This window comes from Salmo salar, chromosome ssa06 (genome assembly GCF_905237065.1).
Source record: "Salmo salar chromosome ssa06, Ssal_v3.1, whole genome shotgun sequence".
NCBI classification, from domain to species: Eukaryota; Metazoa; Chordata; class Actinopteri; order Salmoniformes; family Salmonidae; genus Salmo; species Salmo salar.
The window spans coordinates 73784435-73811832 of NC_059447.1; the positions used below are offsets into that span (position 1 = coordinate 73784435).

The following is a 27398-nucleotide window of genomic DNA, read 5'->3' on the forward strand; positions in this document are numbered from 1 at the left end:
CATGATAGTACCGTGGTTGTTTTTTCATTGTACATTTTTGTAAGGGGAAGCTCTCAAGAACTTGAACACACACGCGTGCACGCACACACACACAAACACACACACACACACACACAACTCAAGTTCACAGATTTTCAATAAACAAAGTTCTCACCGTTTTTATTAAGACTTGATCGATTAAACAGTCATAGTATCCAAACTATCCATGGGTTGTAAGAGTAGTACTGTACAGTGCATTTGTGTTCCTGATGTCCTTCATTTAGTCATATTTGTGGTATGCTTGCAGTAAATGTTTGATGGATACAAAATGTACTAAACACAGAAACATCCGTTATCATTATGCAGGGTTTTTCATGACCATGTGAGCTAACCAGAAACAACACCAGGCCCTAGTTGTAGTGTTACCAGGGTGTAATCATTAGTCCAAAAAGTTTTGCAACTAAAACGAGAGTTTATAATGGACAAAGTTAGCTAGGCACTCCCCGTTTCGTTCCGTTTGCCTCCATTTAAGAAACGTTTTGCAACAGAATTGGTGTAATGAATACACTGCTGGTGTTACCTGCTCAGGTGTCATGGTCAAGGAAAACTACTAACCTTTAAAGCTTTCAGCAGGACAGACCTTTATCAAAAGTGGCAATGCAGAGAGTGGTTGGTAATGCCTAGTCCGGATACGATAGAGTTCTACAACTGCCGTTCTGGAGAGCTACTGGAGTGTGCAGGCGTTTGATCCAGACCAGTACTAACACACCTTCAATCTGCATTAGTACTGGGCTGGAACAAAAGCCTAGCCACACCCAGTAGCTCTCCAGGACCGGAGTTAAGGAATCTTGAGATACAGAGTATCTGTACTTTTACACCTTGTTTTGTGCTTTGGAATACAGTAAGGCAGTGACATTCCATTGCAATATATTACGGCCTTCATCAGATGGTTCTACTATGTTTTTTTGTCATACAGATTCAATAAAATGTACAACCTAAAAAAGAAGAAGGAAAAAGCAATGCTCATGGACATACATTAAGACAGAGGAGGCCAAACTATGGTATCATGAGTGTGTAAAAAGTCTAAAAATCAGTTTAGCCTTCAGGCAGCATCCATCTACAATGATACTAAGTTGACAACAAAGCAGTAGATTCTTAAGTATTGAGTAGTTGAAGATGCAACAAAAATCTAAGGATCAGAGGGGGTTGGTTGCTCGGGGTTGGTTGCTCGATGGTGTGGGGCAATGTTACCCACTCAACAGGGAGGTAGTGAGTGACCTTTTAGGCCACATTTGACCTTTCACCCCTGACCCGAGAGGGGTCACTCACTCCAGCTTGAGGAGCTCAACGTCAAAGATGAGGGTGGCATTAGGGGGGATGACCCCGGGGTGACCGGTGACTCCATAAGCCATGTCAGGCGTACAGGTGATCTTCGCCCGCTGACCCACACTCATCTGGGGCAGAGAGGGCAGGAGGAGAGGTCGGGAGGGAGACAACAGAGGAATTGTCAATGCTTGCGTATCATATGTTGCAATATTATCATAAAATATCATGAGTGCAGATGCAGTCGCATTACTTAACGTAAGAAAATGCAGTCTAACCTGTGCGATTCCTTCCTCCCAGCCCTTGATGACTTCCTGTCGCCCGATCTTGAACTTGAAGGGCTTGTTTCTGTCTCGAGAAGAGTCAAACTTCTTTCCATTTTGCAGCATACCTGGTAGAGAGATATCACACAAACACTGTTAAGTCAATGATCTTCCTAGGTTCAGGTAGGCGTTTGAAAGTTTCTTATTTTCATGTGTTCTGCTTTATATGAGTACTACTGTGTACACGTAAGTGTGCTTGTAGGTATTTATTAGGATCCCCATTAGCCGCTGCAAAAGCATCAGCTACTCTTCCTGGGGTCCACATGAAACATGACATAATACATAGTAGGAAACATTATTAGTCAAGGACTGAAATACATACATTTAAAATGTTACATAGCCTACATATCAGTACATACTGTACACACAATATCTAGGTCTAATACATAGTACAGTGCAAATTACAATACAATATATATAAAATGACTGTGTCTCTTCACAGTCCCTTTAGTGCACAAAGGTGTTCTTGTATCTGTTTTTTTAAACTGGTTTTATTGCTAGCTTGAGTTACCTGGGGTGGTAGAGTTCCAAATAGACTTTATTTAATACTGTGTGCCTTTCCCAGCCACTGTTCTGGACCTGGGGACTGTGAAGAGACCACTGGTTGCATGTCTTTGTTGTACCGATGAGTGTCCGAACTGTGTGCCAACTGCTTTACCAGACAGTTCGGTACCTTCAACATATCAACACCTCACACAAAGACCAATAGTGATGCAGTCAATCTCTCCTCAACTTTGAGCCAGAAGAGACTGACATGCATGTTATTGACACTTTCCCTCCATGTACATCTAAGTGTGATATGTGCTGCTTTGTTCTGGACCAACTGCAATTTACCTACAGTACCAGTCAAAAGTTTGGACACACCTACTCATTCAAGGGTTTTTCTTTATTTTTACTATTTTCTACATTGTAGAATAATAGTGAAGACATCAAAACTATGAAATAACAAAAAAGTGTTAAACAAATCAAAATATATTTTAGATTTTAGATTCTTCAAAGTAGCCACCCTTTGCCTTGATGACAGCTTTGCACACTCTTGGCATTCTCTCAACCAGCTTCATGAGGTAGTCACCTGGAATGCATTCCATTAACAGGTGTGCCTTGTTAAACATGAACTTGTGGAATTTCTTTCCTTCTTAATGCGTTTGAGACAATCAGTTGTGTTGTGACAAGGTAGGGGTGGTATACAGAATATAGCCCTATTTGGTAAAATACCAAGCCCATATTATGGCAAGAACAGCTCAAATAAGCAAAGAGAAACGACAGTCCATCATTACTTTAAGACATGAAGGTCAGTCAATGCAAAACATTTCAAGATCTTTGTGCTGTTGCAAAAACCATTGAGCGCTATGATGAAACTGACTCTCATGAGGACCACCACAGGAAAGGAAGACACAGACTTATCTGCTGCAGAGGATAAGTTCATTACCAGCCTCAGAAATTGCAGCCAAAATAAATGCTTCACAGAGTTCAAGTAACAGACACATCTGTTCAGAGGAGACTGTGTGAATCAGGTCTTCATGGTCAAATTGCTGCAAAGAAACCACTTCTAAAGGACACCAATAAGAAGAAGAGACTTGCTTGGGCCAAGAAAGACAAGCAATGGACATTAGACCGGTGGAAATCTGTCCTTTGGTCTGATGAGTCCAAATTTGGGGTTTTTGGTTCCAACCGCCGTGTCTTTGTGAGACGCAGAGTAGGTGAACGGATGATCTCCGCATGTGTGGTTCCACCGTGAAGCATGGAGGAGGTGGTGTGGGGGTGCTTTGCTGGTGACATTGTCGTGATTTATTTAGAATTCAAGGCAAACTTAACCAGCATGGATACCACAGCATTCTGCAGCGATAAGCCATCCCATCTGGTTTGAACTTAGTGGGACTATCATTTGTTTTTCAACAGGACAATGACCCAAAACACAGCAAATGCTGTCTGGCTGGGGGATACTCCTTTCTCACATACAAAACCTAACCTTGTGACCCATTCCAGACGTCTGTTGTTTGTCATGAACATTCAGGAGGATGTTCTTTGCTATAAAGAGCTGTAACCCCAATCTGCTCGTTGGGCTCTCAGCGATTACCGATGGGTGGTCGTTGACCAGCTCCATTATTGCAATTGTTAAATCGATAATAAAGATTGATTGTTTGAAGAAATAACAAAGTCTCTCTCACTTGGTTAGAATTTACACCACAGGGCACACTGTCTTCTAGGATTCATTTAAGATGTGGCAAATAGGAGTCACAGTGTATTACGCTACCAACCTCAGCAATTTACCATCCAGGTTGTCGGTACCAGGTGGTTTGTCCTTATTTCTAGATAGTAACAATTTTTTCACCTCTTCCACGCCCACGTTGTGGATCTCAAAACTACATTGCTTGTCTTTCATTATTTGGTCCATTATGCATGAATATGTAGGCTCAGTATTTGTTGTATGCATGTCCTACCTAAGTTTGCTAATCTTGTCAACAAGAAAGTTATTAAAGTGGTTAGCAATATCGAAGGGTTTTGTTATGAACAAGCCATCTGCCTCAATGAAAGGTGGAGCTTTCTTGCCTAAAATGTCATTTAAAGTACTCCAGAGCTTTTTACTATCAGTTTTTACATCATTTATCTTTGTTCCATAGTATAGTTTATTATTGTTTAGTTTACTAATATGATTTCTCAATTTACTGTATGTCTGCCAGTCTGCTGTGTTGTCAGACTTATCTGCTATTCCCTTTGCCTCATCCCTCTCAGCCATACAGTTTTTCAATTCATCATCTATCCATGGGATTTGGCAGTTCTAACAGTCAGTTTGTTGATGGGAGTATGCCTATCAGTAACAACAAGAAGCAGTTTCATAAATTCTACAAGTGCAGTGTCCAGATGTTCCTCATTACACACATCAGACCAACAAATATATTTCACATCTTCCACATAGGAATCATTGAAAATCCTCTTGTATGATCATAATATCCAGTCTTCAGAACTTAGTTTTTTGTAGATATGGCTATTATACACTGCTCAAAAAAATAAAGGGAACACTTAAACAACACAATGTAACTCCAAGTCAATCACACTTCTGTGAAATCAAACTGTCCACTTAGGAAGCAACACTGATTGACAATACATTTCACATGCTGTTGTGCAAATGGAATAGACAACAGGTGGAAATTATAGGCAATTAGCAAGACACCCCCAATAAAGGAGTGGTTCTGCAGGTGGGGACCACAGACCACTTCTCAGTTCCTATCCTTCCTGGCTGATGTTTTGGTCACTTTTCAATGCTGGCGGTGCTTTCACTCTAGTGGTAGCATGAGACGAGTCTACAACCCACACAAGTGGCTCAGGTAGTGCAGCTCATCCAGGATGGCACATCAATGCGAGCTGTGGCAAGAAGGTTTGCTGTGTCTGTCAGCGTAGTGTCCAGAGCATGGAGGCGCTACCAGGAGACAGGCCAGTACATCAGGAGACGTGGAGGAGGCCGTAGGAGGGCAACAACCCAGCAGCAGGACCGCTACCTCCGCCTTTGTGCAAGGAGGAGCAGGAGAAGCACTGCCAGAGCCCTGCAAAATGACCTCCAGCAGGCCACAAATGTGCATGTGTCTGCTCAAACGGTCAGAAACAGACTCCATGAGGGTGGTATGAGGGCCCGACGTCCACAGGTGGGGGTTGTGCTTACAGCCCAACACCGTGCAGGGCGTTTGGCATTTGCCAGAGAACACCAAGATTGGCAAATTCGCCACTGGCGCCCTGTGCTCTTCACAGATGAAAGCAGGTTCACACTGAGCACGTGACAGACGTGACAGAGTCCGGAGACGCCGTGGAGAACGTTCTGCTGCCTGCAACATCCTCCAGCATGACCGGTTTGGCGGTGGGTCAGTCATGGTGTGGAGTGGCATTTCTTTGGGGGGCCGCACAGCCCTCCATGTGCTCGCCAGAGGTAGCCTGACTGCCATTAGGTACTGAGATGAGATCCTCAGACCCCTTGTGAGACCATATGCTGGTGCGGTTGGCCCTGGGTTCCTCCTAATGCAAGACAATGCTAGACCTCATGTGGCTGGAGTGTGTCAGCAGTTCCTGCAAGAGGAAGGCATTGATGCTATGGACTGGCCCGCCCGTTCCCCAGACCTGAATCCAATTGAGCACATCTGGGACATCATGTCTCGCTCCATCCACCAACGCCACGTTGCACCACAGACTGTCCAGGAGTTGGCGGATGCTTTAGTCCAGGTCTGGGAGGAGATCCCTCAGGAGACCACCCGCCACCTCATCAGGAGCATGCCCAGGCATTGTAGGGAGGTCATACAGGCACGTGGAGGCCACACTACTGAGCCTCATTTTGACTTGTTTTAAGGACATTACATCAAAGTTGGATCAGCCTGTAGTGTGGTTTTCCACTTTAATTTTGAGTGACTCCAAATCCAGACCTCCATGGGTTGATAAATTGGATTTCCATTGATTATTTTTGTGTGATTTTGTTGTCAGCACATTCAACTATGTAAAGAAAAAAGTATTTATTAAGATTATTTCTTTCATTCAGATCTAGGATGTGTTGTTTAAGTGTTCCCTTTATTTTTTTGAGCAGTATATTAGGATCACTACATCCGATGGGTGTGGATACTGCTTTAGAGCAGATTTCTGCAATATTAGTAAAGATGTGATCAATACAAGTGGATGATTTAGTTCCTGTTCTGTTTGTAAATATGCTGGTAGGTTGACTGATTACTTGAACCAGTCTTTTTGAGTGGGCAGATGGATGACAACCAGTCAATATTTAGGTCACCCAGAAAATATACCTCTCTGTTGATATCACATACATCTTCCAACATTTCACACACATAGTCCAAATACTGACTTTTAGCACTTGGTGGTCTATAGCAACTTCCTACGAGAATAGGCTTTAGGTGAGGCACATCAACCTGTAGCCATATTACTTCCACATCATCTGACATGAGATCCTCTCTCAGCTTAACAGGAATATGACTCTGGACATACATGGCAACACCTCCGCCATTTGCATTTCTATCTTTCCTATATATTCTATAACCATGTATAGCTACTACTGAGTCATCAAATGAATGATCAATGTGTGTTTCAGAGATGGACAGACTATGATTGTTTTCTGATGTTAATAAATTGTCAATTTCATGAACCTGGTTTCTCAGGCTACATATGTTAATATGGGCCATTTTTTGTCCTTTTCTGGGTTACTTGTTTGTTTTTAGTGCTATTCTGAGAGGCTGATCCGAGGTAGACATGTCAGTGACATTTACATTTGAGTCAATAGTACTGAGTGGGCTGCCCACAGTGGGCTTCTTCCTAAGGCAGACAGTTTCAGTGCAAACAGTGGAATAAAATTCTATGTGCATATGATTATTGCAGACAATACCCTCAGAGCTAACAGTTAAATGAACATGTCCTCTGTTGCTTATTTATTATGACAGAGAGGACTGGAGCGCTACCAAATCCAGACCTTCAGTCTCTTAAACGGTTTGCTATGTTGATGGAGATAATCCTGTAGCATCATTTGAACACAAAGCAAGGCCTACACAAGCATATTTTCCACACAAAGATCAGTTACATTCAAGTCATTCAAACAATTCCCCTAAAAACAAACTAAAACAAAACAGAGCACTGTTTTACACGGGGTCGGGCAATCCTTCACCTCAGCAGCAAGGAACTGTCTGGAATGCCTAGGAATCATAGCATTCCAAATTCCAACATCAAAGGCAGATTCTGATAATACAGGGCTGGCACAAAAACAAGAGCAATTCCACTGGGTTTCATTATCCAGATCGTGGGCTCATTTCAATTTTCTAAATCAGCAAAGGGAATTTGAAATAGGAGGCAGTGGCCTGATTCTTTCTGTAGACTATTTCTGATGGTTAACTAGGCCATGTCTAGCCTGCATCTAGAACACAGGGGAAACAGACAGATACAGGACAGGCAGAGAGATTCAGTAGTGGCACGACAATGAATGTGCCCATGAACATCTGTCCGTTCAGGCATGCTAACAACATTAGGCCCATTAAACACTTCCACCAGAGGCACTGAGACAGAGACACTGGAGAAAATACTTAATAATTTACCTTTCACAGGCTTGGGTAGAATACTGAGACAAAATCCTAATAATATTTTTTTGAATGTACAGTATCAGTCAAAAGTTTGGACACACCTACTAATTGAAGGGTTTTTCTTTATTTTTACTATTTTCTACATTGTAGAATAATAGTGAAGACATCAAAACTATGAAATAACACATGAAATCATGTAGTAACCAAAAAAGTGTTAACAAATCAAAATATATTTTATATTTGAGATTCTTCAAAGTAGCCACCCTTTGCCTTGATGACAGCTTTGCACACACTTGGCATTCACTCAACCAGCTTCATGAGGTAACCTGGAAAGCATTTCAATTAAGTAATAATGCCCTCGAAGCAGGTGTTTGGAGGATATATTGGCACGGGTGTTATTAGTCAAACCGTGCCAATATATCCTCCAAACACCGGCTTCGGGGGCATTATCACTTTTATACAACGGGTTACCAACATATTCAAATAATGATTGACATATTTTCATTAAAAATGTTATTTTGATGAACGTATTTATACTATTTCATCCTTCCACAACATATAGTCCCGAAAAAAATCTAGGGTTGCTACCCAACCCGGCTGGTCGTTCGTACTATTGGTTCAATTGCCAGAGATGCGATCCAGTCGTTCAGTCTTTTTGTTCTGTATCTATGGACGCGACCCAGTTGTTCATTCTAAATGTTCTATTGCCATACTGGCTGGCAACGTTATTGTCCCTTGCATGCTAGCTAGCCAACTACGGCTAACTTAGTCACGTCAAACAGAATATCAACAGTAGCTGCATTTGTTTAAGCTGTTTTCTCGTGACATTTATTTGGATACCTCCATAACAATGAACTAATGAGGCACGATTTTACCTGGCATAGAAAATGTGCTCTCTTGTTAGGACACTGTTGTTCAGAGGAGCTAGCCAACAACACAGCTAACACAATAACTTCAAACTGAAGCTGGAAAGACTGCAAACTAGCTGCACTTCGTTTCGTTTTAACTTTTTTCAATTGACATTTATTTTTTATATATCCATAAAAATGATGCCAGCTAATTCATGATTTCGACTGGCTGAGAAACGCTGCCTGCATGCCTCTCACTCTCATCCCGACCCCTACATGTTCATTACTATGAGACAATTGGAGATCGAATTTGAACATTGAAAATGTCGGATCTCCGTTGTTGAAAACGAAATGTTAGTCTAAAAGAATTGTGACAATGTATTGATGCTTTTTATTGTGTAGATCAAGTTTATAACTTCCCTGCCTGGGCTGATGAGACAGTGGATTGCGCAGTCAGATGGAACAGAGAAAATAGGAATTTTAACGTCATAGATTTAGCCGGTGGTAACTTGTGGAATAGACATCGACTGGAATGAGCTTTTAACAAATCAGGATTCAGGATTAGACCCACCCGTTGTATAATTAACAGGTGTGCCTCGTTAAAAGTTAATTTGTGGAATTTCTTTCCTTAATGCGTTTGAGCCAATCAGTTGTGTTGTGTCAAGTTAGGGGTGGGATACAGAAGATAGCCCTATTTGGTAAAAGACCAAGTCCATATTATGGCAAGAACAGCTCAAATAAGAAAAGAGAAACGACAGTCCCTCATTACTTTAAGACATGGTCAGTCAATCTGGAAAATTTCAAGAACTTTTAACGTTTCTTCAAGTGCAGTCGTAAAAACCATCAAGTGCTATGATGAAACTGGCTCTCATGAGGACCGCCACACGAAAGGAAGACCCAGAGTTACATCTGCTGAAGAGGATAAGTTCATTAGAGTTAACTGCACCACAGCTTGCAGCCCAAATAAAAGGTTCACAGAGTTCAAGTAACAGACATCTCAACATTAACTGTTCAGAGACTGTGAATCAGGTCTTCATGGTCGAATTGCTGCAAAGAAACCACTACTAAAGGACACCAATAATAAGAAGAGACTTGCCTGGGCCAAGAAACACAAGCAATGGACATTAGACAGGTGGAAATCTGTCGTTTGGTCTGATGAGTCCAAATGTAAGATTTTTGGTTCTGCTGTGTTTTTGTGAGACGCAGAGTAGGTGAACGGATGATCTCCGCATGTGTGGTTCCCATCATGAAGCATGGAGGAGGAGGTGTGATGGTGTGGGGGTGCTTTGCTGGTGACACTATCTGTGATTTATTTAGAATTCAAGGCACACCTAACCAGCATGGATACCAAAGCATTCTGCAGCGATACGCCATCCCATCTGGTTTGCGCTTAGTAGGACTATCATTTGTTTTTCAACACAGGACAATGACCCAAAACACACCTCCAGGCTGTGTATGGGCTATTTGACCAAGAAGGAGAGTGATGGAGTGCTACATCAGATGACCTGGCCTCCACAATCACCTGACCTCAACCCAATTGAGATGGTTTGGGATGAATTGGACCACAGAGTGAAGGAAAAGCAACCAACATGTGCTCAGCATATGTGGGAACTGCTTCAAGACTGTTGGAGAAGCAATCCTCATGAAGCTGGTTGAGAGAATGCCAAGAGTTTGCAAAGCTGTCATCAAGGCAAAGGGTGGCTACTTTGAAGAATCTCAAATATAAAATATATTTCGATTTTTTTTTGGTTACTACATGATTCCATATGTGTTATTTCATAGTTTATGTCTTTACTATTATTCTACAATGTAGAAAATATTAAAAATAAAGAAAAATCCTTGAGTAGGTGTGTCCAAACTTTTGATTGGTACTATATATTTAGCCTGGCAAAAATCTGACCATTAGCAAATACAGTAACGATAAATATAGGTGATTTCCTTGCGTAAATGGAAGAAATGTTGATGTCAACATGAAGAAGACATATGGGACTATAATACCCCTATAGAATACTACACTGGACTGTTCCAGAAACAGCCATTGTTGACCAATCCAACACCCTCACCTCACCTGACCCACAGTCAGTGGTGTAAAGTAACTAAGTAAAAATACTTTGAAATACTACTGTATTTTTTTTGGGGGGGGGGTTATCTGGGCCCGGTTGCATAAAACACCTTAAGTACATTTTTCCCTCATCTTTTCCCTTAAAGTTTCCTTAACTTTAAGTCAGTTGCACTAAACATTTTAAGGTGAATTCCCCCCCTTAAATTAGGTGAAAAGGTTAAGGGTGCCCATGAGATCCCTTAACTGCTTCATTCAGTATGGATATCAATGTAAACAGCATTTGTTTTCATATGCTTTGGTTACAAAAGGGAAACAACAACCAGTTAGCTAGCTACTTAGCTAAACAATGGAAGGTGCACAATCTATGGCTACAAAGCTAGGTGGCTAGTTAGCTATTGCTACTCTGTAAGTTAGCTTGACGTACTAGAAAGTAATATAAACAAGTTGAGAAAAAAGTAACTACAAGAAACATGGTTTATTATCTTCTGAAGCAATTTGGTTATCCTTCCTTGATTATCGAAGTTATATTTTACCATCTCACAAATTGAAAGTGATCTCTTTGAGGAGATTTTTAGTCAGTGATTCAGTCTGTCTCCATGGTAACCGGATAATCTTTCTGCCATACATGCCTTCAAACTACCATAAAACCCCTTAAGTATGCCCATACTAAGGAAATATTTGAGTGGCTCTATGCAACACCCTTAAAAAACTGCCTTGGGCAAGGGAAAATTATTCCTTAAGGTAAACCCTTAAGGGAAACACTTAAGATGTTTTATGCAACCAGACCCTGTACTTTAGCATTTATATTTTTGACTACTTTTACTCCACTACATTCCTAAAGAGAAGATGTACTTTTTACTCCCATACAATTACCCTGTCACCCAAAAGTATTCGTTACATTTCCAATGCTTAGCAGGACAGGAAAATTGTCCAATTCACGCACTTATTAAAATAATACATCATCCCTACTGCCTCTGATCTGGCGGACTCACTAAACACAAATGCTTCGTTTGTAAATGTCTGAGTGTTGGAGTGTGCCCCTGGCTATCCGTAAAAAAAAAAAACATAAATTGTGCTATATGGTTTGCTTAATGGTTTACTTAATATAAAGGAATTTGTAAGGATTTATATAATTAACTTTTACATTTGATACGTAGGTATATTTATATTTAAAACTAGACACTGACTTGTACTCAAGTAATATTTTACTGCATGACTTTTCCTTTTACTTCAGTCATTTTCTATTGAGGTATCTTTACTTTTACTCAAGTATGGCAATTGGGTACTTTTTCCACCATTGCCCACGGTATCAACACCCTCACCTGCACAAAAACATGGCAGTTCAGCATCTCAATCTGAGGAACTTGTCACATCTCGTAAGATGTGCGTAAGCATTGTTTCCAAGTTGTATTAAAATAACCAATGATTTATTTATACCACCACAGTAGACAGACATAACATCAGCGTAAATAGTTGGCAATAAAACTATCCTAGCATGCTAACCTCGATCAGGCAGGGGACGGTTCACCCAGAGATGTGAGTCTTGTACAGTAACTGGCTGCTTCTCCTCTTTCATTCCCCCCTAAACTTTGTAGGACCGCAGGCTTCCAGGAATCCCTGTCGCCCAGATATCAGTCTGCCTGCCTGCCTGCCTGCAGGGCCACTGGGCGGGAGTCCAAGCCTGGAGTCGACGGGTCCGAAGACCACAGGGTGATTACCATCTGTTAATACTGTATCTCCCCTGGCTAGACTGAAGTTATAGGCACAGTAAAGTGCTCCAGAAGACGGAAACATTATGACTCATATTTCAAATAAAAACCACAGTGAAACCGAGCTAGGATGTTTATTTCGAATACAATATGGGTAATATTTTTTTTTAATTTTCTCCCAAGCAGGAATTATATGGCCAGTTACACAGTAAAGTGATCCTCAGTATGACATGATTAAGACCCATTTGTTGAATGGGTAAACAGTCGGATGTGTTTAAAAACAACTTAGCCTATGTCTATCAGGCACTACAGTGCATTCGGAAGCTATTCAGACCCCTTGACTTTTTGACACATTTTGTTATTATGTTACAGCCTAAATCAGATTAAATCGTTTTCTCTCCTCATCAATCTACACAATACCCCATAATGACAAAGCAAAAACATGTTTTTAGAAATGTTTGCAAATTTAGTAAAAAATAAAAACCAGAAATATCACATTTGCATAAGTGTTCAGACCCTTTACTCAGTACCTTTGGCAGCGATTACAGCCTTGAGTCTTGTTGGGTATGATGCTACAAGCTTGGCACATCTGTATTTGGGGAGTTTCTCCCATTCTCCTCTGCAGATCCTCTCAAGCTCTGTCAGGTTGGATGGGAGTGTCGCTGCACAGCTATAGTATTTTCTCTCCAGAGATGTTAGCTCGGGTTCAAGTCCAGGCTTTAGCTGGGCCACTCAAGGATATTCAGAGACTTGTCCCGAAGCCACTCCTGCATTGCCTTGACTGTGTGTTTAGGGTCGTTGTCCAGTTTAAAAGTGAACCTTCGCCCCAGTTTGAGGTCCTGAGTGCTCCGGAGCATGTTTTCAACAAGGATCTCTGTACTTTGCTCCATTTATCTTTCCCTTGATCCTGACTATACTCTCAGTCCCTGCCGCTGAAAAACATCCCCACAACATGATGCTGCCACCACCATGCTTCACTGTAGGGATGGTGTTAGGTTTCCTCCAGACGTGACGCTTGGCATTCAGGCCAAAGAGTTCAATCTTGGTTTCATCAGACCAGAGAATCTTGTTTCTCATGGTCTGAGAGTCTTTAGGTGCCTTTTTTGCAAACTCCAAGCGGGCTGTCATGTGCCTTTTACTGAGGAGTGGCTTCCGTCTGGCCACTCTACCATAAAGGCCTGATTGGTGGAGTGCTGCAGAGATGGTTATCCTTCTGGAAGGTTCTCCCATCTCCACAGAGGAACTCTGGAGTTCTGTCAGAGTGACCATCGGGTTCTTAGTCACCTCCCTGACTAAAGCCCTTCTCCCCCGATTGCTCAGTTTGGCCGGGCGGCCAGCTCTAGGAAGAGTCTTGGTGGTTCCAAACTTCTTCCATTTAAGAAAGATGGAGGCCACTGTGTTCTTGGGGACCTTCAAGGCTGCAGACATTTTTTTGGCACCCTTCCCCAGATCTGTGCCTCAACACAATGCTGTCTCGGGGTTCTACGGACAATTCCTTCTACCTCATGGCCTGGTTTTTGCTCTGACATGCACTGTCAACTGTGGGACCTTATATAGACAGGTGTGTGCCTTTCCAAATCATGTTCAATCAATTGAATTTACCACAGGTGGACTCCAATCAAGTTGAAGAAACATCAAGGATGATCAATGGAAACAGGATGCACCTGAGCTCAATTTCAAGTCTCATAGCAAAGGGTCTGAATACTCATGTAAATAAGGTGTGTTTTTTATTTTTAATATATTTGCAAACATTTCTCAAAACCTGTTTTTTCGCTTTGTCATTATAGGGTATTGCGTGTAGATTGATGAGGATTTTTTAAATCCATTTCAGAATAAAGCTGTAACGTAGCAACATTTGGAAAAAGTCAGGGGGTCTGAATACTTTCCGAAGGCACTGTATATTTAGGCACCTTGGAAATTAAAGGCCATTCTAACTGAAAAAGTCTACATGCTATTCCAAGTCTGCTTGAGTTGTGGCCGTTCCAAACTAGCTTTGAGAAAATAAAGCTGGTCCATTTCTCTTCCTGCAGTAGAGACCCAGACCCTTAACTACTGTATCAGTCTGTGAGTAACTGAATACAAAATGCAGTGAGGCCACCCTATCTTGGTTGAGTCAGGGTGGGGTTGAATGAAAATAAAACGGGATCCTTCCTTTCCTGTTCCTGCAGCCCAGTCCTAGACCCTCTTAGATATCAGGCAGGCAATGGGTAAATAGACAGTGTAGAAAGCATAACAAACTGGCCCTTAATCCCAGGTTCTCTGCTTGGGTTGGGTGTGAAAATACCAAGGGAAGACCCATGTGTGTCCAAAATGGCACCCTATACGCCCATATAGTGCACTATACTTTCGGCCTTTAGGGCTCTGGCTAAATGTAGTGCACTATATAGAGTATAGGGTGCCATTTCAGATTTTGCCCCCAGACCCTCCTGAGTAGTATGAGCTGTCTTTCTGGACAGGCCATTCAGGCCAGCTAGGCTATTTTTACGCCGTTTACTGTATCTGTGTCTACACGTGACACACACACATACGCCAGCACACACACACACGGCCCCTCGTCCACCAGGGCCCAGAGATGTAAGGAGATATCACACATACGTGATTTGTCTGCAGCATGCTCTTATAGACATGTTGACACATCACGGGACTGTGAACACGTGTCAACGAGAAATATCTGTTCTTGCTTCGTCGTTCATATATCAGTAGGATCTTTGGCACTGGAATTGGTGTTTCACCTAATGAGACAGCTCAGATATAGCCCTGCATCTTTAATGTTGTGGTGTAAGCAACATGTTTCAGTCCTGCTGCTATACTGTAGTGCAACAGATGTAGGATCTTAATTTGATCATCCTGTTGCCGGAAAATTTTCCTACAGTGCAGGAAATGTAAAACATGTAGTGTATTTGAGGTTTGTATCAACCCCTACTAAAATGTCCATTAATTATAGTCCACATAATAATTCACATTTCCTGTTACTGCAGGATTATTTTCCTACTGTAGCAAACTGCCTCAAATTAAGATCCTACATCTGTAATTAGCGCAATCTCTGCTGCTCTTATCCTACTCCATAGCACCTTGGTCTCAATAGGCCTAATCTCTGCAGTTGCTCTTAGTAAGTGGTTTTAGCTACTTTGATTAAGTTAGCTACACTACAGTACTGTAGGGGGGTTTAGTTGAACCTAAACAGAACGTTATTTGGTCAGATGATTGTTTACGTAGTCTGTCCATAAGAGATTACGTAGACTGGCCATGAGAGATTACGTAGTCTGGCCATGATTGTTTATGTGGTCTGTCCATAAGAGAATACGTAGTCTGACCATAAGCGACTATGTAGTCTGGCCATAAGAGATTACGTAGTCTGGCCATGAGAATACGTAGTCTGGTCATGAGAGATTACGTAGTCTGACCACAAGAGATTACGTAGTCTGACCACAAGAGATTACGTAGTCTGACCACAAGAGATTACGTAGTCTGGCCATGATTGTTTATGTGGTCTGTCCATAAGAGATTACGTAGTCTGGCCATAAAATATTACGTAGTCTGGCCATGAGAGATTATGTAGTCTGGCCATGAGAGATTACATAGTCTATCCATAAGAGATTACGAAGTCTGGCCATGAGAGATTACATAGTCTGGCCATGAGAGATTACAGTCTGTCCATAAGAGATTACATAGTCTATCCATAAGAGATTACATAGTCTGGCCATGAGAGATCCGTATAGTATTGAAAATAATTATATACAAAACTTTTAAAAAGTGTGAGGAAAAAGTGAAGGTGTTGAGAGGAAGGCTGCTATCTGTGAGCTACATTTAACCATACTGCATGCACTATGGTTCCCACACTAATCACTATGCTGTTCCATCTCCCAGTCTGGAGCACAATCCCAACTCCTGCTAGAGACTACTCCCCTTCATCTTTCCATCTTTCATTAAGGCCAGAGGTGTGTGTGTGTGTGTGTGGGGGTGTGTGTGTGGGTTACTTCAAATCTAAATAAAAAAATCTGTGTGGCTCCTGATGGATATACTGTAACATGGCCTGCTGCCCACTACTCCAATACTGCCTGCCTGCCAGACCTGTCACCCTGCCTGGTCCTACTACCACACACGTCCACAGCAGTACGGTTCTTCGGCTGTCCCCATAGGAGAACCCTTTTTGGTTCCATGTAGAACCCTCTGTGGACATTGTTCTACATAGAACCCAAAGAGTTCTACCTGGAACCTAAAAGGGTTCTTCAAAAGGTTTTCCTATGGGGACAGCTGAAGAACCCTTCTAGGTTCTAGATAGCACCTTTTTATCTAAGTGTTGGCCTACTGCATGGCTAGGAAAGAATTTAAGCTGAGAGTTTCAAATCTTTCAAATAACTGCTGTTTGGGGATTGACCATCCAAGTGCCTACATCATCACGTTTCACTGGAGGAGGTCCAAGAAAACCGGAACAGCACCATATAGAGGTGACTTCACGCCTGTGGAACCCACAGAACCCTGGTGCTTACGCTGCTCCTAACTGTCACCAGAGAAAGAGAGTGACACCCACAATTCTCTCTGCAGTCATTCTCAGAACCTATAGGGTCAAACGCCATCAGAGGAGAGTGGAGAGGACCCATAGGCAAGAGATTGCATGTAAGAGAGGAAAGAGTGAGTCAGAGATGGGCATCAGGAAGCGGTCTGACACTGCCCCATAGTGACATCTAGGCTAATTCAGGATACAATACTATCTTAAGCAGAACCCATTGCTCCGTGAGGTCACCATGTGCCTGTGTGTGTGTTGCATAAGGAAGTGGTGAAAGTGAAGTTAAAAATAAGACCAGAGATACTGCTGGGACTGGGAGACACAGCACAGTGTGTATGGATGTTTTAAGGTTGTGTTAGTATACCAGTAGATGTGAAGATATTGATCATGAGAATCCGTCTGTTTGTGTTTCTTTGTCTTTGTGTTCTGTTCCTTTGTATCTGTTGTCTGAAGTTATTGGGAATGAGAGTCCATTTGTTGTTATTGTTTGTGTTGTGTTTTATTTCTTATTGGCTGTTGTTATGGTTGACAAAATACAACAACGACAGTAAACAGATGCAGCATGAATAGCATCAGGATTTCAATTACCAAAACCATTTACATGTGACGTGACGTGATCACCTTTGGGCCAGACATCAAATTCTGTGAGTTGGAACGTCACTTTGCAGTGTGCCACGTGATGGATTTTAGTATACTCAGCTCAAATCAATAATGCACTAATTCAGTGAAGGTTTTTATCTCTTTGGTCTAACGAAGCACATGTTAACTAATCTCCTTCCAGAGTGGGTTTGACACAAAAAGGTTCATTCTTCAACATGGTTGGCATTAACAGCTGAGCTGAAAAGAGGGGGGGGGGGGGGGGCAGAAAGAATGCAGATTTAGCATTCGTGTTACGGTAATAGGGTCAACTTCCCTACACACATCAACACAGCAGCACCGCAGGCCTTAATATAGAGTACTACAGGAGACTAGGCCTGAGCACAGCCATATCTATATCTCTTTCTCCCTCTCGGTCCGTCTATCTCCCTCTCAATGATCTGCAAAAAAACTCAACTCAGAGAAGGAACAGGGCCAGTAACCTATGTCTATTACTACCAGTAGAATACCACTCTCGCCTTCTGGGCTACAATATACCAAACAGCAATCAATCACTCGACATAAAGACAAAGTGTTGAGCTTTAAATGTATTACCACCAATGCTCCCGGGACTGCCGTGCAGAAGAAATATCAGCCCGCGCAGACAAGCACGAGATTGAACTTCTCTCAACTTCCTTGTTTTCCCATTTAGTTAACACTATCAAAGTTTCCCTTTACTGTTGGATTTCCCAATGTTAGCCACTTTCAATGCAACATACCGAAACAAAACTAACTATGCAAGACATTAGTGTGCAAAACTAACTAACTGTTTTGAGATGAAAGTGAGAGCTGCATGTAGCCACCTATGCACGTGTTCATATTCTTTGCTGGTAAGTGAGTTAATAGCCCAGTTATAGATCATCTCTAGTCAAAAATGTGAGAGTGGTTGCTTCCTACAAGAGCACAAAACGTGTGCATTTCTAGCCATCTTTGAAAAGCAAGTCAGGTAAAGAGCATTTTGTCTGTCTTAAAGCGCCAGTGATGTATTTTGAGACTAGCTTGAGTAAGCTAACTTCATAAGTTGTTTCTTGCATCAAACAACACATTTTAAGTCACCTCCTTGTCTGAATAGGTTAATGCCAAGCCCTGCATATTTTTTCCACAAGTCTCACGGAATTTAGGCCTACATTGAACACCACACATTGGCTGCTACTGTAGGTTGAATGATAGAACAGCTATTTCCATGTGAAAATGTTATGGGATGCATTTTCTCCATTGTTTTTAATGGTAGGCCACTCTGGTAGACCTACATTATGATCAAATAGCTACAGTAGACTACTTGGCCATAACTGTAACTTAAAGCAGGTACAGCCTCGGTGTTCACAGTAAATGCGCACAAAAGTTGAACAGAATTTTCACAACGTTCAAGTTTGCGCTCAGCAGACTTGACATTTGCTCAGTGTCGAAAATATTTTGAAAGAACATTGATCACCACCAAACATTAAAGGTGTATTAAACTTCACTTCAAAGAAGACATAAACTGGCGCACATACACCCACACTACTTCACAATTCTTAATATTAGCCTATCAAGTCATTTTTGAATCACCCAGGTTTGGTAGCCAATGCTGTTGGATGGACTTTCTGGCCATCAGAATGGTTGTTCATGCAGTGTTTACAATGTATCACTGTTCAAACATTCTCATAAAACATCTGCGGCAATAAATGAGTTGGGTACAGGGATAGACAATTTTCACATGCAAATCTGATTGGACACAGTGTTTTGATTATTGAAATATCAGCCTCAATTTAACTTCAGAGTTGCTTTTTTTCTGCGGGTTAATTGGGGGCATTTCCGGGGACAACTCTAGCCAGGGACAGGTCAGCAAATTCGGAGACTGTCCCCGAAATCGGGGACGTCTGGTTACCTCAACACACACGCCATTAGGGCTGTCCCCGACAAAAGAAAAATCTTAGTCGCCCAACAGTCATCTGTTCTTTCGAGCAATCGAATGGTCGAAATGTTAAAACCTGTAATTTTCCATATAGACACATCTTATGTCTTTTAATCAAATCAACTATATGCACTGAGCTTGTCTGATGCTTTAAGCGAACTGTTTGATGAAATTATTAAGACACACAAATGACTAGAGGGAGTCCGACCGCAATTGATTTGATTGTGCCGGGCCGGGCTCAGACTTGCTGCGCTGTGTAAAAAAGAAAATGACAGCGAGTGACTGTTTGACTAGCACCAGTTGTCTCCCTCTCCTCCCTGCTGCAGCGACCACCACAGAACATCAACAGTGTTTATCGCGCTGTCCGTGTTGCGGAAGCAGCAACATAATTACAGCCATTTCTGATAAAGGTTTTGTTACCAAAATCCCTAATTTGTTAAGAAAAACATTCCCTATTCCCTCAACCCTTACTCTCTTTACGTGACGCATGCATCGCATGCACGTGACCAATAGGACCTATGGCATATCATAACCATAAATTGGTTAAAATAAACTCTGAACACTGAAACACATGTGACAGCAAAATGGATGCAGAGGATGTGACAAATAAACTCGAAGCGGGAGAATGTTCACTGCTTGCTCAGAAGGTAAAGGGGAAGTCAGATGTTTGGAATACATTTGACTAGTTGTGGAAAATAGCCTAATGGAGATCAAGGGGAAAAAAGGTAAGGAGCAAGAGCTGCGTTCATATTATGTGTGACAAACAGGTGCAGTTAGATTACAATATCATTTTTCTGACCATTTGGAACAATGTAATCAACACTAAATATATTAAAAGCATACCAGAGTGTCTGTTGTAATGTTTTTAAAAAATTGTTAAGCCTTTATTACAGCAAAGACCAAAAACAGTGCCAAAATGGAACGGTTTATTTATTGTTCATGCTAATTATTCAAGGGTCAATTTGTCATTTATTTTTTAACTAAAATGCTTCATTGCATTTCAAATCATGAATGACTCATATGCTATGTGATCACATGAATGAATGAATGATTGATTGATTGATACAGTAGACTATATAAGTATTGAAATAGAGGCCTAAGTAAGTTACGGTATCAAGACTAAACAGGATGCACTTTTAGGCATACAGCTCGATGGTATTTATACAAGGCTGCTATAGGCTACTAAGCCTACTAATGTTAATGACGTTATTTATTATTAAAATGATGATCATAATAATAATAATAAGATCATGAAAAAGGAGGGATATTATTATAAATATTATTTTGCTGACAATTTGGAACAGTGTAAGCAACATGAAATAAATGATAAGTAATACCAGAGAAAAAAAGTAAAGCTTTTATTACATCATAGCAAAGATTAAAGACAGCCGAATTTGTTTTTCCAAAATGTTGTGTTGTGTGACGCTTGGTGTTCACGGAATCAGTAGGCTATTAAACAAACACTCATACAGGCAACACAAGCAGAATCTGTCTTATTTATGTAGATATACAGTACCAGTCAAAAGTTTGGACACACCTACTCATTCAAGGGTTTTTCTTAATTTTTTTTTACTATTTTCTACATTTTAGAATAATAGTGAAGACATCAAAACTATGAAATAACACATAAGGAATCATGTAGTAAGCAAAAAAGTGTTAAACAAATCAAAATATATTTTTGATTTTAGATTCTTCAAAGTAGCCACCCTTTGCCTTGATGACAGCTTTGCACACTCTTGACATTCTCTCAACCAGCTTCATGAGGTAGTCACCTGGAATCCATTTCAATTAACAAGTGTGCCTCGTTAAAAGTTAATTTGTGGAATTTCTTTCCTTCTTAACTTCTTGGGGCTATGTGGGACGCTAGCGTGCCACCCGTGGTGCACCCTATCAACAGCAGGTGCATTTCAAGAGCGGCAAATTTGAAACCAAATAAATGTCAAAATTCAAATTTTTCAAACATACAACTATCTTACACCCTTTGAAAGATAAACATCTCCTTAATCTAACCACGTTGTCCGATTTCAAAAAGGTTTTACGGCGAAAGCATAAAGTTAGATTATGTTAGGAGAGTACACTGACAATAGCTGTGTGTAATGTTTTGTCAATTCAAAGACGGGCGTCACCAAACCATAAAACCAGCTAAAATGATGCACTAACCTTTTACAATCTCCATCAGATGACACTCCTAGGACATTATGTTAGACAATGCATGCATTTTTAGTTCTATCAAGTTCATATTTATATCCAAAAACAGCGTTTTACTATGGCATTGATGTTGAGGAAATCGTTTCCCTCCAATAACCGGCAGTCAAGTCAGCACCACAAATTAAATAATTAAAATTAGAAAACATTGGTAAAATATTATATTGTCATTTAAAGAATTATAGATTTACATCTCTTGAACGCAATCAACTTGCCAGATTTAAAAATAACCTTACTGGGAAATCACACTTTGCAATAATCTGAGCACTGCGCCCAGAAAAATATGCTTTGCTATACAGACAAACGGCCATGTTGGAGAGATCTAAAATCGAAAATACTATGTAAATAATCCATTACCTTTGATTCTCTTCATCAGATGTCACTTCCAGGAATCCCAGGTCCATAACGAATGTAGTTTTGTTCAAAAAAGCTCATCATTTATATCCAAAAAGCTCCGTGTTGTTAGCACATGATCTAAGCCAGCCGGACTTCTTGTCATGAACGAGGGGAAAAAATATATTTACGTTCGTTCAAACATGTCAAACGTTGTATAGCATAAATCATTAGTGCCTTTTTTAACCAGAACATGAATAATATTCAAGGTGGACGAATGCATTCTCTTTTATAACGTATTGGAACGAGGGTACCCAACATGAACTCGCGCGCCAGAGTCTAATCGGCCATCACCGTTCCATGGCTCTTGTTCGGTCAGATCTCACAGTAAAAGACTCAAAACACTTTGTAAAGGCTGGTGACATCTAGTGGAAGCAATAGGAAGTGCCAAAACATTAATCAACCCCTGTGTGTTTCAATGTCATAGGCATAAAGGTAATTCAACACATCAGGTATCCACTTCCTGTCAGAAAATGTCTCAGGGTTTTGCCTGCCAAATGAGTTCTGTTATACTCACAGACACCATTCAAACAGTTTTAGAAACTTTAGGGTGTTTTCTATCCATATATAATAAGTATATGCATATTCTAGTTACTGGGTAGGATTAGTAACCAGATGAAATCAGATGAAATCGGATACGTTTTTTTATCCAGCCGTGAAAATACTGCCCCCTAGCCCCAACAGGTTAACCTCTCACGTCACCCCGCTCCTCCGCTCTCTCCACTGGCTTCCAGTTGAAGCTCGCATCCGCTACAAGACCATGGTGATTGCCTACGGAGCTGTGAAGGGAACGGCACCTCCATACCTTCAGGCTCTGATCAGGCCCTACACCCAAACAAGGGCACTGCGTTCATCCACCACTGGCCTGCTGGCCACCCTACCTCTGAGGAAGCACAGTTCCCGCTCAGCCCAGTCAAAACTGTTCGCTGCTCTGGCACCCCAATGGTGGAACAAGCTCCCTCACGACGCCAGGACAGCGGAGTCAATCACCACCTTCCGGAGACACCTGAAACCCCACCTCTTTAAGGAATACCTAGGATAGGATAAAGTAATCCTTCTAACCCCCCCCTTAAAAGATTTAGATGCACTATTGTAAAGTGGTTGTTCCACTGGATATCATAAGGTGAATGCACCATTTTGTAAGTCGCTCTGGATAAGAGCGTCTGCTAAATGACTTAAATGTAAATGTAAATGTAATGAAACTTTTGTAATAGTAAATCGGAGTTTGATCAGGGCTAAACTTGGTCGGTGTCTAAATGGCTAGCTGTGATGGCTGGGCTTACTGAGAATATTGCAAAATGTGCTTTCACCGAAAAGCTATTTTAAAATCGGACATATCGAGTGCATAGAGGAGTTCTGTATCTATAATTCTTAAAATAATTGTTATGTTTTTTGTGAACGTTTATCGTGAGTAATTTAGTAAATTCACCGGATGTTTGCGGGGGGTATGCTAGTTCTGAACGTCACATGCTAATGTAAAAAGCTGGTTTTTGATATAAATATGAACTTGATTGAACAAAACATGCATGCATTGTATAACATAATGTCCTAGGGTTGTCATCTGATGAAGATCATCAAAGGTTAGTGCTGCATTTAGCTGTGGTTTTGTTTTTTGTGACATTATATGCTAGCTTGAAAAATGGGTGTCTGATTATTTCTGGCTTGGTACTCTGCTGACATAATCTAATGTTTTGCTTTCGCTGTAAAGCCTTTTTGAAATCGGACAGTGTGGTTAGATAAAGGAGAGTCTTGTCTTTAAAATGCTGTGAAATAGTCATATGTTTGAAAAATTGAAGTTTTTGTATTTTTGAGGAATTTGTAATTCGCGCCACGCCTATCATTGGATATTGGAGCAGGTGTTCCGCTAGCGGAACGTCTAGATGTAAGAGGTTAATGCGTTTGAGCCCATCAGCTGTGTTGTGACAAGGTAGGTGTGGTACACAGAAGATAGCCCTATTTGGTATAAGACCAAGTACATATTATGGCAAGAACAGCTCAAATAAGCAAAGAGAAACGACAGTCCATCATTACTTTAAGACATGAAGGTCAGTCAATCCGGAAAATGTCAAGAACTTTGAACGTTTCTTTAAGTGCAGTCGCAAAAACCATCAAGCGCTATGATGAAACTGGCTCTCATGAGGACCGCCACAGGAAAGGAAGACCCAGAGTTACCTCTGCTGAAGAGGATAAGTTGTTTAGAGTTAACTGCACCTCAGATTGCAGCACAAATAAACACTTCAGGGTTCAAGTAACAGACATCTCAACATCAACTGTTCAGAGGAGACTGCATGAATAAGGCCTTCATGGTCGATTTGCTGCAAAGAAACCACTACTAAAGGACACCAATAAGAAGAAGAGAATTGCTTGGGCCAAGAAACACGAGCAATGGACAATAGACAGGTGGAAAACTGTCTTTTGGTCTGATGAGTCCAAATTTTAGATTTTTTGTTCCAACGGCCTTGTCTTTGTGCAACGCAGAGTAGGTGAACGGATGATCTCCACATGTGTGGTTCCCACCGTGAAGCATGGAGGAGGAGGTGTGATGGTGTGGGGGTGCTTTGCTGGTGACACTGTCAGTGATTTATTTAGAATTCAAAGAACACTTAACCAGCATGGCTACCAAAGCATTCTGCGATACGCCATCCCATCTGGTTTGCGCTTAGTGGGACTATAATTAGTTTTTCAACAGGACAATAATGACCCAACATACCTCCAGGCTGTGTAATGTCTATTTGACCAAGAAGTAGAGTGACGGAGTGCTGCATCAGATGACCTGGGCCTCCATAATCACCCGACCTCAACCCAATTGAGATGGTTTGGGATGAGTTGGACAAGTGCTCCGCATATGTGGGAACTCCTTCAAGACTGTTGGAAAAGCATTCCATGTGAGGCTGGTTGAGAGAATGCCAAGAGTTTGCAAAGCTGTCATCAAGGCAAAGGGTGGCTACTTTGAAGAATCTCAAATATAAAATATATTTTGATTTGTTTAACACTTTTTTGGTTACTACACGATTCCATATGTGTTATTTCATAGTTTTGATGTCTTCACTATTATTCTACAATGTAGAAAATAGTAAAAATAAAGAAAAACCCTTGAATGAGTAGGTATGTCCAAACCTTTGACTGGTACTGTATACGGATCATTTATAAAGCCAGGCACATTTAACAGTTAGGCTAATGATTATAGACCTAATTAAGTTAATTAATTCTCTTAGACAATTAAGGCAAGGGCTGTTGTCTTGTGACCGAACTCTGCTGCTAACTCTGTTACATTGTTCTCAACACCAATATACTGTTAACTTTGCTCAAAATATTTTTTTCTTTTTATATTTACCCCTTTTCTCCCCAATTTTGTGGTATCCAATCGCTGCAAATCCCGTACGGAGAGTCGAAGGTCGAGAGCTGTGCGTCCTCCGAAACACAACCCAGCCAGGTCGCACTGCTTCATGAAACAATGCCCGCTTAACCTGGAAGCCAGCCGCACCAATGTGTCGGAGGAAACACCATACAGCTGGTGACCGTGTCAGCGTGCCTTAGACCACCGCGCCAATCGGGAGGCCAACTTTGCTATTATGCACATCGCAACATGGTCTAAGAAAAAGCACCGCACTGATGTTTCAGAGCCGCGTACAGAGACCGCTATTAAAAGCAGGAGAAAGCGCATTTGTTATAAAATAATATTATTTTGATTAGTGTTGCACCATTGTCCTTAATCATATACAACTTCAGTAACACATGCTTTAGACTGATGGACTGTGCCATCCCCACGGCCTCCACAATGGATTAGTCTACTCAGACAGGAGCGAATAGGACAGGTGTCTCGTACACCATGATTATTATTTATTTTTTTGCTACTGCTCAAGTAAAGAAATCTAGATCGACCAACAGCCTAACGACCAAACAATCGACCAGTTAACTAAATGTGGTCAGCCCTACACGCCATATACACGTTATAAACATGTAGTACACGTGTAATCACCAAGACGGAATGTTCACATTTACTTTCTCTTTCCTGTCTGTCTAACCTGGATGTCTGAGAGATGACCCCCAGGCAGAGAATGACCCACCTAGTGAAAAACAAAACAATAATTTCCAGACCAGATGCTCTTTTGTCACACACTCTTTACCTGTGTAATGAACAACACACGTCTGGCCCTTCTTTGGGAAAGTCCTTGCTGTTGAAAAGAAAACACACAATATTTAGTCAAATGTATTATGTGTGTGTGTGTGTGTGTGTGTGTGTGTGTGTGTGTGTGTGTGTGTGTGTGTGTGTGTGTCATACACTGTAATAATAGGATGTGCCCTTATCATGACTGACAGGCACTCTTTATGAAATGTTGTTACTTCAAATCATTGGAAGTAACAATATCGTATTCCTTTTACTATCAACATACTGACAGGCGTAATATCGAAATAATACTTCAAGTCAGTGTTAATACAGATAAAAGCAGCAATCCCAATAGAAGGAGCTGGTCATAGAAGAAGGCTGGCATTAATGCCGAGAGTTCTAGAACGATATGTGAGAGGGTCATGGATCCAGCCTTTGTCAAATTAACCCTAACTATATGTCTTACTTTACCCTACTTCTCCTAACCAGCTACGTTAATTATCCTAACCTGCTGCGTAAATTCTTCTAACCTGCTACGAAAAGTAAAGTCGGACGTTAATTTGACAAAAAAACTGGATCAGTCCATGCCGTGACCGTGTGAGACCGAGGAACATGTATGGGGCTTGAAAAATAAATGTAGCCCACGTTGTGGAGTATGTAATAAACATGCAGCAAAATCATTTGCACTGGCTGTGAATCCGTTAAACGTTCCCACGGCGTCATGATAATAATAACACATCATCTCCCACAATTTCGTAATGGCTAGCAAGCTAAATAAATACGCTAAATAAATAAACAAACGCAGCAGATAACAATCCAAAATCAAATGTAGCAAAACTTACCATCTCCTGGGGATATTATTTCGATTTCCACACCCATTATAATAAAAAGCGATGGTGGTTGCTAAAGCATAAAATAAAGCAGGTTTAGTGTCTAGTCTATGTCGGTGGTTAAAAGGTGCATGCAAGCTCCAGCAATGCCGAGTACTCTATCAAGTCGAGTACTCTATCAAGTCTGAGAAATGCAGGATTATGGCCGTGTTCGATAGGATCAACCGTTACGTATCATGGGTAAATTGTGACTGACTGACTGCTCTACAAATAATAATGAGTAGTTATTTATGATGCAAGGTGATTTGTAGATCAGTCAGTCGGCAGTCGCTTGCAATGTCGAACAAGCCCTGTAGTACAAGAATGTGAAAAAACCTTCGCATGAGATACCCAACCTCGACACAAATCTCATCCTCTGTCTCAGTTTAGGGAGACCCAAAATGTACAGCGCCTAAGCAGGGAACAGAGCTGTGACTGAGCTCTGACCTGGCACTGACCGTGGACAAGAAGGCCCCCAAGTGGTCAACA

The 27398-nt window shown here is 41.3% G+C and overlaps 1 protein-coding gene across 2 annotated transcripts; it reads right to left on the minus strand.

Moving 5' to 3' along the window:
• Positions 1-143: 143 nt before the first annotated feature.
• On the minus strand, positions 144-27312 carry fkbp1b (FKBP prolyl isomerase 1B). Of its 2 annotated transcripts, XM_014205706.2 has the most exons (4): positions 26883-27312; positions 26060-26107; positions 1581-1693; positions 144-1433 (listed from the first exon to the last, which is right to left on the minus strand). In XM_014205706.2, exons 1-4 carry the CDS (start codon positions 26917-26919, stop codon positions 1305-1307), a joined length of 327 nt encoding a protein of 108 aa, XP_014061181.1. In that variant the 5' UTR covers positions 26920-27312; the 3' UTR covers positions 144-1304. The 2 variants fall into 2 exon arrangements, with proteins under 2 accessions (XP_014061181.1, XP_045576935.1); XM_045720979.1 differs by lacking the exons at positions 26060-26107; positions 26883-27312 and adding an exon at positions 12092-12263.
• Positions 27313-27398: the final 86 nt, after the last annotated feature.